The sequence below is a fragment of the Rhagoletis pomonella genome, unplaced genomic scaffold (genome assembly GCF_013731165.1).
Source record: "Rhagoletis pomonella isolate Grant_MI unplaced genomic scaffold, Rhpom_1.0 Rhpom_scaffold_00005, whole genome shotgun sequence".
In the NCBI taxonomy this organism is placed as follows: Eukaryota; Metazoa; Arthropoda; class Insecta; order Diptera; family Tephritidae; genus Rhagoletis; species Rhagoletis pomonella.
In genome coordinates this window covers 46,758,932-46,774,156 of record NW_023458559.1, presented here as the reverse complement: position 1 = coordinate 46,774,156, position 15,225 = coordinate 46,758,932, and the positions used below count along the sequence as shown (strand labels likewise).

At 34.3% G+C, this 15,225-nt stretch overlaps 1 protein-coding gene across 1 annotated transcript; it reads right to left on the bottom strand.

The window, feature by feature from the left end:
- Nucleotides 1–288: 288 nt before the first annotated feature.
- LOC118740128 (bicaudal D-related protein homolog) lies at nucleotides 289–13,910 on the bottom strand. Its single transcript, XM_036471622.1, has 3 exons — nucleotides 13,769–13,910; nucleotides 5,876–6,545; nucleotides 289–303 (listed from the first exon to the last, which is right to left on the bottom strand). The coding sequence occupies exons 2-3, from the start codon at nucleotides 6,329–6,331 to the stop codon at nucleotides 289–291; spliced, it is 471 nt and encodes a 156-aa protein (XP_036327515.1). The 5' UTR covers nucleotides 6,332–6,545; nucleotides 13,769–13,910.
- Nucleotides 13,911–15,225: the final 1,315 nt, after the last annotated feature.

The following is a 15,225-nucleotide window of genomic DNA, read 5'->3' as shown; positions in this document are numbered from 1 at the left end:
AACACATTTCTTATGAGTTCTCGATAATATTACTGCCAAATATGGTACCAGCATTCTAATGTATTCAAAAATTTCATATTAAAACACATTAATTTCTCGATACTAGGTAATGCAAAATTGAATGCCCCACTTTTCGTAGGACATCGCCCTGGGGAAAAAATGTATTTCCGAATGTGAAATGGTTGTTTTAGTGATTATTTTTTTCGACTAAGTACTATACATTACATTTTCCCACTGGGAATCGCTCAGAAAAAGGCTATGCAGTAGTGAGTAAATTATTGGCAGAATTCACGATTGTGATACCTGTAGTAAAAAAGTTATTATTATATTATACATGCGTCAATCCACGTCAAATCGACCAATGGTTGGAACTGACCATTTCTTATTTGGATGAATTTTGGTCAGAACTTTTCTTTTATCATATAACCAAGTTTTACCAAATGAAAAAAAAATATATATATTTTTCCAGTTAGGCAAAATTCTAATTTTTACAATTTCCACGTTTCCTTTTGAATAACTCAAAATCAATTATAGTTACAAGGATAGTTCTAGTCTCGTTTTAAAAACTATATTTGGGGCTATAAAATAAAAAAATATAAACAAAAATTCGGAAAGTAAAGTGTTACAAAATTTTTCATTAAAAAAATGGTAAAATAAAAAACGTTTGAAAACTCTTGGCTAAATATTTTTATGCAAAACCTCCATATGGTCTTAAAAGATCCTGAAATTTTCGTGGTATTTTTTTAGATATATGAATTTTTTAGTTTCGAATTTAAGCTGCAATAATGGTGTGGATATTTGAAAAAAAGGAAAACGGATAAGAAGACAAGAGAAAAATTATGCCGAAATTGCAAAAAAAAACAACAAAAAAATCAATGGAATTTTTCTAAAAAGAATTAAATATTTTAATTTGAGCAATCAAAAATTTGGATACATTTTATTTAAATGAAGAAGAGAAAAAATTACAAAATTTTTCAAAAAAATTGAAAAAAGTATACTAAGAAATTGTATAAAAAACATATTTATTAAAATAAATTTTTATTTCTCAAATCTCAAATCAAAGAAATATTTAAAAAACAGAATTTCTGAATTTTTTCCTTGAATAAAAATATACAAAAACGGCAAGAAAGGTAAAAAAATCTTTCACATTCAAATACATTTTATTGTAGTGAATCCTTTCTGGTCAAAACATAGCCTAAAAAATTTTTTATATTTTCTGAAAAAGTTTGCGAATTTCAAAATTTTCCTGGAGAATTTCGAACAATACAGGCAGCAACTTAAAAACATTACAAGATATATGAATGTATGTATTTGTAACCATAAATATTTATTTGCTTGACGTATGCAGCAGGGTTATAGCTTAGCGTTACCGTCATTAGAAGTTCAATGCCAATGGAAAAAGTAGCGAATGAAACTATGAAAGAATTTGGCCGAGATTCGCTTTACAGAAAGAAATATTAGGCTTTGGAGTGTAATTATTTTTAACCGACTTCAAAAAAGAAGAAATAATTTTTTATTTTTTATTTTTTTGTATGTTACCGGTTAACTTTTTGGACCACGTCGCCGTTTTTGACAATTTTTTTGGGTGGTGTCATATCTACTAATTTGGTTTAGTTCCGAGCCTTATTTATTTAAATTTGTATTGTCGCATTGAAGTCGGTTGCATTTTTTGCTTAAAACTTACTTGTATGTTGCAGATAAGTTCAACGTAAAAATCTCAGAGATAATTGAGAAAATCCCCTCTTCAAGTAGTTCATAAATTTTGAAACAACAATTTTAGGTGGGCATTAATGACAGTAGGCTACATTTACTATATTCGCAGTCTAATGAATAATAATTTACAGACGTTTGTTTTGAAATTGTTATCACTTCAGTGGCACTTCGACCGCGCATTCACTGCGACACGAGCCAAGGGGCGTATTATCAGTGGATCCCCCACGGACAGACAGTCATTGGCTGGCTTGTAAATATACAGTCGAAACATGAGAAAGCCATTCACGTACACACCCAAGTAGCGCCACAAAAAAAAAAAAAAAGAAACTCATCAAAAATTTAACTGCACCCAACCACAAACTATCCACGAGCCACCATGAGGCACTAAAGATAGGCACACTGGTATGCGTTTGAAGGAATATACGTACATATTTATGTACATAAATAAATAGTTAGTGGAAGTGATGTATGCCGCGTATACATCATATACATACATATCTACATATAAGTATATGTATTCTATAAAATTTATTTGTATTTGTAAGTAAAGAATTAAGTCAGCTAGGTGGCAAGTGGTTTACGCCACTCGGCAATCGGTCATGTCGTTCGTGTGGTTTGTCCTTGAACTTTTGCTAGATTTTATAGTCATTATGCACACGTAGTTATTCACATGCTTGTGCGTGCACTTAACTGTCGAATTACGCTTTTCTTTTCATTTTAGTTTTTACTTTCGTGGTTTTATAGAGTTTTTTTTCTGATTGTGGCATATAAAAAGTTATGATGTTATTGTGGTTTTCTTTAACTCGATTAAAGGACTTTTGATGTGAAAAATTGTTGGTTTACGGCAGGATAGCGTTTACTTAACTCTGGCCACTATTTAACAGCTGTAATCTGACAGCGCTATATAATGTACAAGTAATGTGAACATGAAGGCTGATAAATGGGTTTTGGCATTTTCAAACTTATTGGGCAGGCTTCAGGAACTTTCGGAATTTGCGTTGACTTTTTGCATTTCAATTGAGCATTATTGAAATTTTTCCATATCATCTCGAAACCTTTCGGGGTTTCTTTAGGGCCTTCAGTGATTTTTCTTGATTTTATATTTGTTAATAGCGTCTTTTTTTATTGATTTTCAGGAATTTTCTCAAGTTTTTGGAGTCTTTTGGTATTTTGGATTTTTTTTTGGGAATTTTTCATCATAATTTTCGCATTTTTTTGGGAATTCTTCGAAATTTTTCGAGGTTATTTGTGACCTCAAAAATTGTTTGTGACTTTTAATATTTTGCTCTGTTATCTTCTAGATTTTTCGAAAATTTGGGACTTATTAAAACTTCTTTTGCTACTTTCGAAAACCATGGCATGTTTTCAAAACATATAAATTTTCGGTAACTTTTCGAAATACTTATACGTGTTTTCTTAAGTATTTCGGAATTTGTGAGACATTTTCGAACATAGTCGGGAATTTACATATTTTTTTGGGAAGTTTCGAATAATTCGGCGTTTATTTGAGACTTTTGGGATTTTTTCGTACCCTTTCGTGCTTTATTCGGGTCATTTTAGATTTTTCGAGATTTCGGGATTTTTCAGGAGTACTTTTTTAACATTTTTGGGTGCTGTTTCGGTATTTTCCACGACTTTTCGTGCTTTTAGATTCTGTTTCACTTTTTGCAAATTTTTGTACTTTGTTTGCGATTTTTTTTTTGGTATTTCTCGGAAGCTTTCGGGGTTTATTTGGGATCTTAAGGAGTCTTTCGTGTTTTGTTGGCCTATTCTCGGAATTTTGGAAACATTTTTAAATTTTTTTTGGGACAGTTCGAGGCTAAGAAACATTTTTGAGTACTTTTCGGAAACTTTCGTGCTTTACTCGGCTTTATTCGAGACCTTTTGGTTACCATCGGATTATTTCAGGATTTTTTGGAATTTTGTTTAGCAATTTTTTCCAAACTTTTCGTACTTTCAGGAATGTGGTAACCTTTTCTAGAAATTTTCAGGGTTTAACAGAATTTTTCGGTATTTTTCCATGCTGGACATAAATTTAACTTCACTTTATATGAATTCCTTGTAGAATACATATCGAGCCCTTAAACACAAAAATAACGTAACGACATTTTTTTATACCCGAGCGCAAGGGTATATTAATTTTGTTCACATAACGGTTGTTTGTAACAGCCAAAACGAATCGAGATAGATATAGACAAATGTATACATAAATGATCAGGATGAAAAAAGAAATCGATTAAGCCATGTCTGTCTGTCCGTCCGTCCGTCCGTCTGTCCGTCTGTCCGTCTGTCCGTCTGTCCGTGTACACGATAACTCGAGCAAAAATTGAGATATCTTAACGAAATTTGGTATGTAGGTTTCCCTTAATCCAAGGTAGGTTGGTATTGAAAATGGGCGAAATCGGACCTTAACCACGCCCACTTCCCATATAACGGTAATTTCCAGAAATACGAAAACTGCGATATTTTAGTAACTACTAAAGATAATTCACTCAAAATTGATATTTATAATAAGTTTTAGACGAAAAATAAGAATATTATAAATTTTTGGAAAATGGGCGTAGCCACGCCCACTTATGGTTATATGTGTATATCTTGGTAACCGCTGCACCAATTTCTTCCAAACTTGGCACAGTTGTTGGCCTTCGCACAACATACTAAATGGCCGAAAATTTTTAAAATCGCTCAATAACCACGCCTACTTCCCATATAACGGTAATTTTCAGAAATACGAAAACTGCGATATTTTAGTAACTACTGGAGATTATTCGCTCAAAATTGATATTTACAATAATTTTTCGACGAAAAATAAGAATATTATAAATTTTTGGAAAATGGGCGTAGCCACGCCCACTTATGGTTACATGTGTATATCTTGGTAACCGCTGCACCAATTTCTTCCAAACTTGGCACAGTTGTTGGCCCTGGTACAGCATAAAAAATCGCCGAAACTTTTTAAAATCGGACAATAACCACGCCCACATCCCATATAACGGTAATTTAGCGAAATACAAAATCTTCGATAAATCAGTAAATATTGAAGCTAATTTATTCAAAATTGATACTTGCAACAATTCCTTACCAAGAAATACGTTTATAGTAAAATTTTGGAAAATGGGCATGGCACCGCCCACTTATGATCACATATATGTATATCGGTAACCATTCTACCAATTTGTACCAAACTCGGTGTGGTTATTGTGCTTGCCACATATAAGCAAAACGTTGAAAATTATTGAAATAGGACTAAAATAACGGCCGCTTCTCATATAACGGTAAATTTCAGAAATGCTTGAAACTTCAATATTTCGAAATTGAAGGACGCTAATTTACTCAAAATTGATACACCCCGGCTTACCATCTAGCGGAAGGTTTCGGAAAGGTGAAAAAACATATTTAATACTTGCGCCGGGTATTTAATGTTCGGCTCCGCCCGAACTTAGACTTTCTCACTTGTTTTTAATTTTTTTTCCCGCAGCACTGCTCCTAGAACATTCTGCTGTAATTCCGTATAAAAATGAAAATTTTGAAAAAATGTCGCTTACGCTTTTTTCGCGGTTAAGGCTAGATGCGAGTGTAATCAAAGGCAGCGTGTTTCACAACAAAACCTCCTAATTCCCTGCCTGTCATGCCTCTTTTCTCACCTTCATAGTACAAAATTGTCTATTTGGCTATTCGTTTGATGTCTGATAAGTATTTCGTTGTTAAGTTCAAGGTGTGTCAAGAACATCGAAATTTTTCCTGCGTAAATAACTAGTCATTGTTTAGCCAATTTCACCCCCACGCAGTGGGAGTAATTAACATAGTGGCCTCGTCAGAGGTTAGCTCAACTTGCTATATTACTTTTCATTAGTTTGCGGGCAAATTGAATTGGACTATTTACCAGCAGACTAATACGACTACTATGTAAATAATATATATTTTATTTGTTTATCTATTTCGGAAGAGTTGAACAAACTAAGGAAGTTAATAGTCAATGACTTCACTTTTCAATGTTAGAATATAACACATACCTATGTACGTACATAAATAAATATAAGGTTGCTCACACAAAAACAGTCATTCTCCACCAATATACTTTACCCACATACATATGTATGTAATAAAATTATTTAAATTTTCAAACCAATATGTATCTAATAACAATCTCTTTTTCACTTACCTCAATTTTCGTTGAATAATCCTCGATGAGTTTCTCTTGCTGCTTCACTAATTCTTCGTTTTTCTCCAGCAATGCTTTACCCAATTCTGCTGCTAATAATATATCCGATTCCTTTTGTTGTAATTGTGCCCAAACATCAACTTCCGATTGTTGACGATCTAATGCCTTGGAACGTGCCTCCATTGCGGTTACGTAGTCCTCTAAATTAATTGAACCAATGGTAGAATTATGAAAAATGTTCGTTGATAATGGCGACGCAGACGACGACGACGACACCGACGACATTGACATAGACGATGACGGTGACGACGACGACATCAACGATGTTGGATTATTTTGCTTTTTAGCTGGCGAGGTGGAGAAGGATAGCAAATCGGTATGGTGATGATGCATTGTTGGATCATCACGATCGCGTTCAGCATATAAGGATCTACGATTTAGCCAAGGTTTATGCATAACTAATCAACCCAAGCGAGCATTTTGTACACGTAGATTTCTTCACACCACTTTGATATGACGTTCACACAAGGAATTTTATTTTATTGTTGATTATTGTTTAGTAATGATTATTTATTTATTAAGTGATGGGTTTGAAGCATTGTCGAGTTAGACGTAAAGTTTTAACTTAGTTTTCGTTCAATACTATATTTTTTAAAATGCATGTTCATCCCTTGAATGATAGAATGTTTATTTTGTTATAAATAAATGTTTTTGGTTATTTAGTTTATACACAATTTGCGGCGGTATGGCACTATTTTATCATAAAATTGATGACATATATACATTTGGAAGAGCAAAAGAAGAAGAGGTACCCTTCACCAATAAGTGTTAATGTAAGCGGTATACATATTTACATACTACAGTTTTGTTTATTAAGCTCAGAATCCAGCTCTCAAGAAAAATCATAAGAAATATTTTTCATTATTTCTGTTGCTTTAAAAAACACTTTGCCTTTGTTGTAAATTTTCTTGAAGAAATAAATATACGAGCATTTTTTCTTGAGAGCTGCCAACTGATTTAAGATAGAAGAAAACTTCTTTGCCATTTCTTAGGGGTAATTTTATATGAATTTTTCGGTTTTCTTGAGGTCTTTAGTGTTAATGCAGAAATGTGTAGTTTGCTAACAGGTTCCAGACTGGAAATTTTAATTTAGATCAAAGTTTCCCCGATAGCATTTTTTATATTTTCCATTGAAAGATCTCCCAAAACTCCTGCTTAAAAACCAATCCCAGTAGACACGTTGAAAAAAGGAAAATTTTGAATCCTTTAGTTGACCCCGTTAGATTATATATAAAAATAAATACTCTAATATTATGCTAATAGGTTATATTGCTCAGAACCGGACGACTAAGCCTAAAGAATATTCAGGCTTAGAATAGCATGATCTGTAACTTGGTCGATCCTTTAAAAATATATCAGCATATTTTCCCTACTTATACCGTCTGGACTTTTATATATAGAAAATATAGTCTATTAATCAAATAAAGACTATCTGTGTCGACCCTTTTCTTTCTTTCTTTCTCTTTCGTAAGTATTGCAGCATTGAATGTCAGGCCAGACTATGCTGATAAACATGATGTGTTTTCTTGTCTTAGGATTATTTATACTCGAGATCACACAAGAGTGACCAAGAATAATATATCATACTGATGTTATTTCGAACAAAGTTCCATCATATCTTATCTACTTATGTTTGGAGACAAAGCTCTTGCGGCGTTGCGGCCATCTTGAGTGCATGCCATTTTCCAAATTAAACTAGACAAGTTATGAAGGAAATTCGTTCCAAACTACACACATCACCTTCTTAACTTATCGGACGAATCAAGCCGTACCATCAAAATAAAGATATCTGTAAACTGATCTTAGAATAGCCTAATTTTAGCTAACATAGCTCTAGGACCTTCGAAGTCGCTTTCAGAAAATGGTGACGAGACGATCCAAAACCCAACGGACGAACCAATGACTTTGACCTTTGAAATTTGAAGAGAATGAAGCAATGGCGGCTTCCTTTGAAGATATTTACACACATATATGTCGTAAGGTATGAGAATTCAAAAAGAGATGTGTTGATTTACCAAAATCAAAGCTAAGGTTTGGACTGCCTAGATCCCGTTAAGTGGTCGTCTCACCAAACTACAGTTATGTACGTACCGGGCTCTTTGTGTTGCTGCGTAGGTTTTTCGTTGTCCTTTAATATTTAAATATTTGACTGTTCCCCTATTTTCCTGGATGAATTGTTACCGATTTCGCATTCTCATAGAATTCAGTATTCTTCAAGGAAGTGTCTTAAAGTTCTTCAAAAAAGTGTTTTCCAAATATTCGGGTTCCATCAAAAGCATTTAAGTGGCTGAGAAGATGTTTAATGGTCTCCTTTTCAGCCAGACAAATTCCTCAAAAGTTATTTCAAGGAATAGCTAAGCTTTCTGCACCAATATTTCCTAAGCAGTGTCCGATAAGGAAAGCAAATTCAATGCAGATTTTATATTTACTGAGTTTTAGCAGAAATTCTGCGCTTTGGGTATGAAATGTCTGTCAAGAATTTTGAGTAATCTGACAAATCGGGCCAACCCATAGAATGTTTGTTTCTTACGTACATATGTCAAATTTACGAAACTAGTAAAGGTTTAAGATTTCTGATATTTGATAATGTAACACCAATACTTTTTCCACTCCTCCTATATATATATATATATCTCTTACAGCTAAAGCTGAAGTGATTGCTTTCCTCACTGCAACGCGCACTCATTTCTCATTTGCCACATCGGAGGCCAACTAAGGTCACACGGAAACTGTATGACAGGCAGTCAATGCTAATCAAGCTTTGTTTTTGGGGGTTTCCCCCTTTTTTCAACAAAATTCATAATGTTTTGCAAACGATGTTGTTGTTGGCCAACAGCATTTAGTTCCACTTGGTAATAATGATACGCCTCTTTAGCCATTGCCTCCCAATCGAATGTAGCGGTGCTGTTGCAGTTGCAATACAAATAATTTTTCTTATTTTTTGAATTTTCTTTCCTTCGTTTGCTGTACGAAGTTTTGCTGCGGTTGCTGAAGGTCAGCGCACGTTAAGACGTTAAGCGGCTTTTACTTCACCATTAACGGGGTGTATGGCTGTATGTACTTTGAGGCAGGTAAATGTGTCCACCTTTTTGATGTCACTTTTTCATAAAGCAAACAAACAAACAAAAAATGTTGGTTGCTTGCAGCAATATGCATTTGCTAAGGTTTTTAATTTATCAAAATGAAGGTAGGCTACAAGTTTTGGTGTCGTTTTTCATTCTTCGGTGATTGTAAAGTTTGTTTTTAACATAGATGACTGTTATGGGTGAATAAGTTGCACCAGAGGGAAATATTGCATACTCGAGTGAGTTAAGGGACCACTGCTTTTCCTGTCTTTCTCGCGTCAGGGTTGCATTTGTTAGACTTTTATAACATTTTTCTTTTATACAGTGGTTAGTATGTGGTTGTCGGTATGTTTGCGTAAAAAAATATATAGGTGTGAATGCAATGCGAAGTTAGTAGAGCACATAAAATACATACGCGCATGCCATGAGTACAAAAATGCACACATATATATACAAGCACAAACATATTTACGTACATATTTCCACACATTCATAAATTCATTCATTCCGAATCCACACGCACAAAAAGCTTGCACACTTGGGGGCGTTTTGGAAATGCCTACGAATCTACGAATATTTATTTTATTTTTTTTCAAACGCTATACTGTTAGCTTACTAAATTTTTGCATAATTTAGAAATTTCTTGGAAACATTTTTATTTTTTTTAAATCTCCGCAAAGTTCCATTAAAAGCCGCACAACTCTCTAGTTCTACTGTCTTATCTGTCACTATCTTTATTCCGGCATGTCGGCTATCAGCTATAAACTTATGTACATACATAAGCTTGTATGTGCACATATTTTTTTTCAACTACTACCGTAAGCGCTAGCGCATCTTCCGCCCTCGCTTGTACCCCACCCACCGCACCGTAATGTTCTTCACGCGCTGTTGACTTTTCTTGTGTGCGCTGCTGCGTTACGTTAATTCCGTTTTTTGTTTTTGTAAAATTTTTCGTTTTTAATATAATCGCTATTTTTTATTGTGAACGTTTATTTTAGTTACATTAGAGTTTATTTTAGTTTCTACTATGTATTTTGCCTAGCATTTTGTTTTGCCATTGCAATTTTATGTAGTTGTTGCTGTTCCCACTTTTGTTGTGGCAGGCATGTGCTAAGCTCTTGGTTGCTCCTACTTCTGTGCAGTTTTTTTTTTAGTTTTTGTTTTTGCTTTCAGCTATTTGCTAGTCTGCGAATTGAGCCACAACAACAAAAAAGTTAATTAAATGCCGTAACAGTACGGAACATTGGCGAGCGAAATATTTTTTTTTTAATAAAAAAATCGGTGTTTAATAGTCACAAATGGTTAATACTTTAATTTTAATTTTTAATTTTAGTATGTGGTTTTCTTTTCGAAAATTAAAAAAAAATTTTTTTCTTCCTAAATATCAAAATCTCTCCCTTTAAACTGGGCGATATTTCGAAAAAATCTGAAGCCTGAAATTTAAAAATTTTTCTCCAGATTTGACTTTTACCCAAAATAAAACCTTTTTGTGCCAAATATTTCCTTCTTAAAACTCAAGAATTGTATATAACTTTTTCTTCGCTAATTTCAAAAGTTTTCCCTTTTAAAATAGGCAAAATTTCGAAAAAATCTGAGGCTTGAACTTTTAAAATTACTCCCCAATTTTTTTTTTACCCAAAATAAATATTTTTGTCCCTTACAAACCAGAAATTCCAAGGTATTTAATTTTTATTTCCAAATTTAAAAATTTTTTCCTTCTAAGCTTAAGCCTTAAATTTAAAAATATTTCTCCAAATTTGTTTTTTACCTAAATTAATTTTTTTTTAATGTTTGGCTTGCGCCAAGTTAATATATAAATTTTTTTGTCCCAAATATTTTCAACTCTAAAACTTAAAAATCCCTTAAAATAATAACTTTAAAAAAAGTATTTAATTCTTTCTTCTTAAAGTAAAAAATTTGGAAAGAATCTGAAGCCAGAAATTTTTAAATTTTCCTCCAAACTTGTATTTTACCCAAATTCAAATGTTTTGTCCCAAATATTTTCCCTCTTAAACCTTAAAAATTCCAATAGCCTTGCTGCGAGGTTAGTATATGTTCCAGAGATAGCCTTTAATGGCACTGTCGTAGGCTTGGGATCTCTTGCCATATAAGGACTAGCCTCAGAAAATTCACATAGTACAGTGCATAATAAATCTTAGATTCTAGATCTTAAGGCGTGAGGTAAATTGCATATGAAGATGATACACTGGTATCACTGCTTCAACGCTTTCCCTCCAAAATAAGCGAAATCGTTCAACGCTTTTTTTACGTTAGACTATCTTACTTCAACGGAAGAACTTTCACAATATCTCCCGAAAGAGTATTTGGACGTATGTAGTATTCGACACAAGTTTGAGCTGGAAGACAAAAGTCGGTAAACCGGTGGTACGACTCACGCAGCTCGTTGTATGTGCCAATGGATACTCATCAGACAACTTTAATCAGACACTGAGCATCCAGCTGAAGGAAACTGAAGCTAAATGGATTAACTTCAAGTGAAGTTCCATACTAGGCGTGATTAGGGTGGAGCTGGAGAAATTAAAGCGATCTGGGCGGTCAGAGTTGGACTATTGCTTAGGCTGGGTTGCTCCTCGCTGCGAGTAGCTATCCTTGCCAGCACCTTCCAAACGGAAGTAGTAAGGAATGAGGAGACGTAAAGTTTGTTAGATAGACAACCAAAATTAAATCAAAATCTAAACTAGACAAGATTATAACTTGCGCATGTTAAATTCTCAGACAGAGTCAGCAGAGTTTTCGCTCATATAGGTTTCCGGCCATAGGAATAATTGGAGTAAAAAGAGGCGCAATGAGGTGGCACTAACGAAGAAAGCAGGATAAAACCTTCTCTCTTCCAATAGTATATGTCAAAACAAAACTGGCCGTCTTTAATGAGGTAAACACCAGTTAGCGTATCAACCGAAAAACCTTCCGTGTCGCAGTTCCAAACTAATTTTAGCGGGAGTGATCGAACAGTACTTCTTCGAAAATAATGTCGGTAACACTGTCAGGGTGAATGGACGTTATCGCGATATGGTAAAAAAACTTTTTATGACCGGAATTATGGAACATGGACTTGGAATATATGTGATTTCGACAGGACGGTACCACTTGCCACACAACGCTTGAAACTATGGCTCTATTGCGAACATTTGTGATTTTATTGAATCACCCTATACATTTCACTGGCCCAGGAATGTGCCAATATTCCGACAACGTTACTACTAAGCCAACCGACCCAATCTTATTAGACCCCAGCGCAGAAAGTGTTAAGTATATCTCTTTGAAATGATATTTTCCCCTCACTAATGAAAGCTACACGTCTGATGACAAGCGGGCTGTGACGAAATAGGTGTTGTATCATCATTGCTTGCTCTTCTACATTCCGAAAGTTTTCACAGAAATTGTTCTTGGAGGGCTCTATTCCGGTCATATGATCTAAATAACAAACAACCGGGCCTCGCATCTGCGCTAAGTGCTAGACTGAGCTTCTGCTCCATTTTTTGGTGTCCGGTATACGCAGTTTTACGTGATCTCCTTATGATGAGAAGTATCTACCAACACCTATTAAAAGCTTTAATACATCATTCGGATATTTCGCTGATTTAGCATTAAAAGCAGTTCCTACCAAGTGATAGCTCGCACCTCCACGAAAAAATTAGTCTTACTCCATAATAAAAGTTTAAATAATTATTTATTAAATTTTTGTATTTATTTTCCAGGAAGGGATCCAAAATAAAATATATTTTCGAAAATTTGATTCGAAAAATTAGACTTTAATATAGCAGTAAATATAAGTCAAATTTTAAATGCTATTTTTGATTAAAAATGATTACTGCTATGTTTTAAGGAAAAAAAAACAAAAGTGAAATATTAACTGTTACTTTTCAAAGAAAAAATTATTTTTTTATATTTATGAAAAAAATTAAAGTACCTAAATGGTAACTGATATTTTTTACCGAAAAAATGTAAGTCAAATTTTACCTCTTAATTTTTGTTTGAAAAATTATCGATGAAAAAATAACTATTGTTTATCGAATTTTTTGAAGATACGCATTTGAAATTGTTTGTTATTATCTCACATTACATTATCTAATATCAGTATCTCTTTGGTTACATTGCTCTATTTCCTTTTTCGCCCGCTTATAAAATTTTCTAAAATGTTTCCCATAAACTTTTTACAGCAATCACCATTTTAAATTTGAGCTATGTAAATTGCTTCGTACCTTGTGCACTATTAGTGTCACTTGCATTTATGTGCATATAAACATAACTAGATATACCTATGTACATACATATGTATGTCCTTACATACATTCATAAACATGTATGTTTATATGTACATTCATAGTACGTGTCACTCACGGATGTTCTGTTTTACTGTTACTATTTCAACGACAACATTTATTGACAAAACAAAATCGTAGACAAAAAAGTTGTAGCGCGCTTCCATCAACAGTCACTACACGAAAAAAAAAAATCGTTGATTCTGCTCTGACATGCACTCTGATCGCTTTTCACTGAAATTGCTAACAAAAAAATGTATTGATGTGATTGCTGATTTTCACCTTTTTGCCCAGAGAAACAACACTTCACACCTACACTGCACGTCTTCACGGTTTGCACACCCACACACAGTTACTTGAAAAATGTATGTATATATGTATGTATAACGCGCGCGATCCACTTTACTAAAGCCCTTTATATAAAGCCTTCACTTCAGCGTCCGATGCCTTTACGAAAATATATCACGGACCAGTTAAGAACTTACGACGGTGTCAAAATTGTTGTTAACGATCGTTTCTTTTTGTTTTGCTTTTATTTACAACTTTTTCTTTGTTATTATGATTTGTGTTTTGTTGCTGTTTCCAACACTATAATTTTTCGAAAAAATTTTTTCCGCCAGCACTAACTGTCAGCGCAAGTGTTCGATATTAACTGAAATGGCAAAATTCCGAGACCAAAACACAGTGAAAACAACGTCAGCAATGGCGCTCACACACACACATATATATGCAAACGAAAAGCGTTAACGAGTATGAGTAACCAAGTCAACCGTTGAGTTTTGGCTTAAAACATGTGCATGAAACTACCAACAAACTTAGCAAATAGTCGTAAACGTACAAACACATAGGCAACTGCTGTTACCAACAATTCAACCAACTGACACAAGCAACGAAGCGCAGCAACGAACGAGCGTTTCTTTGGTGGCTTATTGAAGTTTCACTAAATTATGTATGTACCAGTGTTGCCACGAAACATTTTTTTTCCCCACCAAGACCTACCAAGACCAACCAAAACCTACCAAAAATTTTTTAAGTTTTTAAATTGTCTAGCCAACGCCAAGTTTATTAAAAATGTAGATCACATACAACAAACAATCCAAGTGGTTCAAGAGAGTTTTACAGCTGTCCACAAGCTTGATACCGTTTTAAAAGACTCTAAGACTTTTCATTTTGTTTTCTGATCATATTGGACAGTCGTAGGCCGCTCCAGCATGCCTATTTTTCAAACAGAATAGACAGAGGAGCAATGCCTGTAATGATATAAAGGGCATCCATTGATCAGGTGCCCATATCTCCTGTGATGGCCACACGGACCAGTGGGTGCAGCTTGCTCAAGGTGGCACCTTCCTTTACTTGCCCAGCTTTTGGCCATCAGGCTAGTGCCACATGTGTGACAACGGGTCTCACTACCATATTGAAAGACCAATAGGCTAGTTTTGGTGATGTTCCCCAAGTCTTACCATGAAGTCTCTGTCAGATGGACAACGGTGGACTTCAGTGAGTTTATTGACAAGCCTTTTTCAGCACCCAGTCATACATATGTAGTCTCTAGTTGAGTTCGATTGAAACTAAGTTGTAGACACATAAAGTATATAACTTGGATGTACATATTGTATATTAGCAATATTGTCCTTACGAATCAGGTATGTATATTTACATTCTTACGGTCTCCGTTATACCAAGGCACCGGTGATATATTCGTGTAAACAATCTAAAATGTTTATATATACATAAATATTTTATATTTTTCGCAAATAACTATTATTATTGTCGTGGAACCTACCAAAATCGAATCTAGCTTACCAAACCTACCAGTTTTGGTAGGAAAAGCCCATGTTTGGCAACACTGGTATGTACATCCATACATAAATAGTGAGCTGTGAGAAACCCAAATGCTTATGTGTTGAAGGTTTGCAGAGCGGAAGCGGGTTAGAGCAAGAGC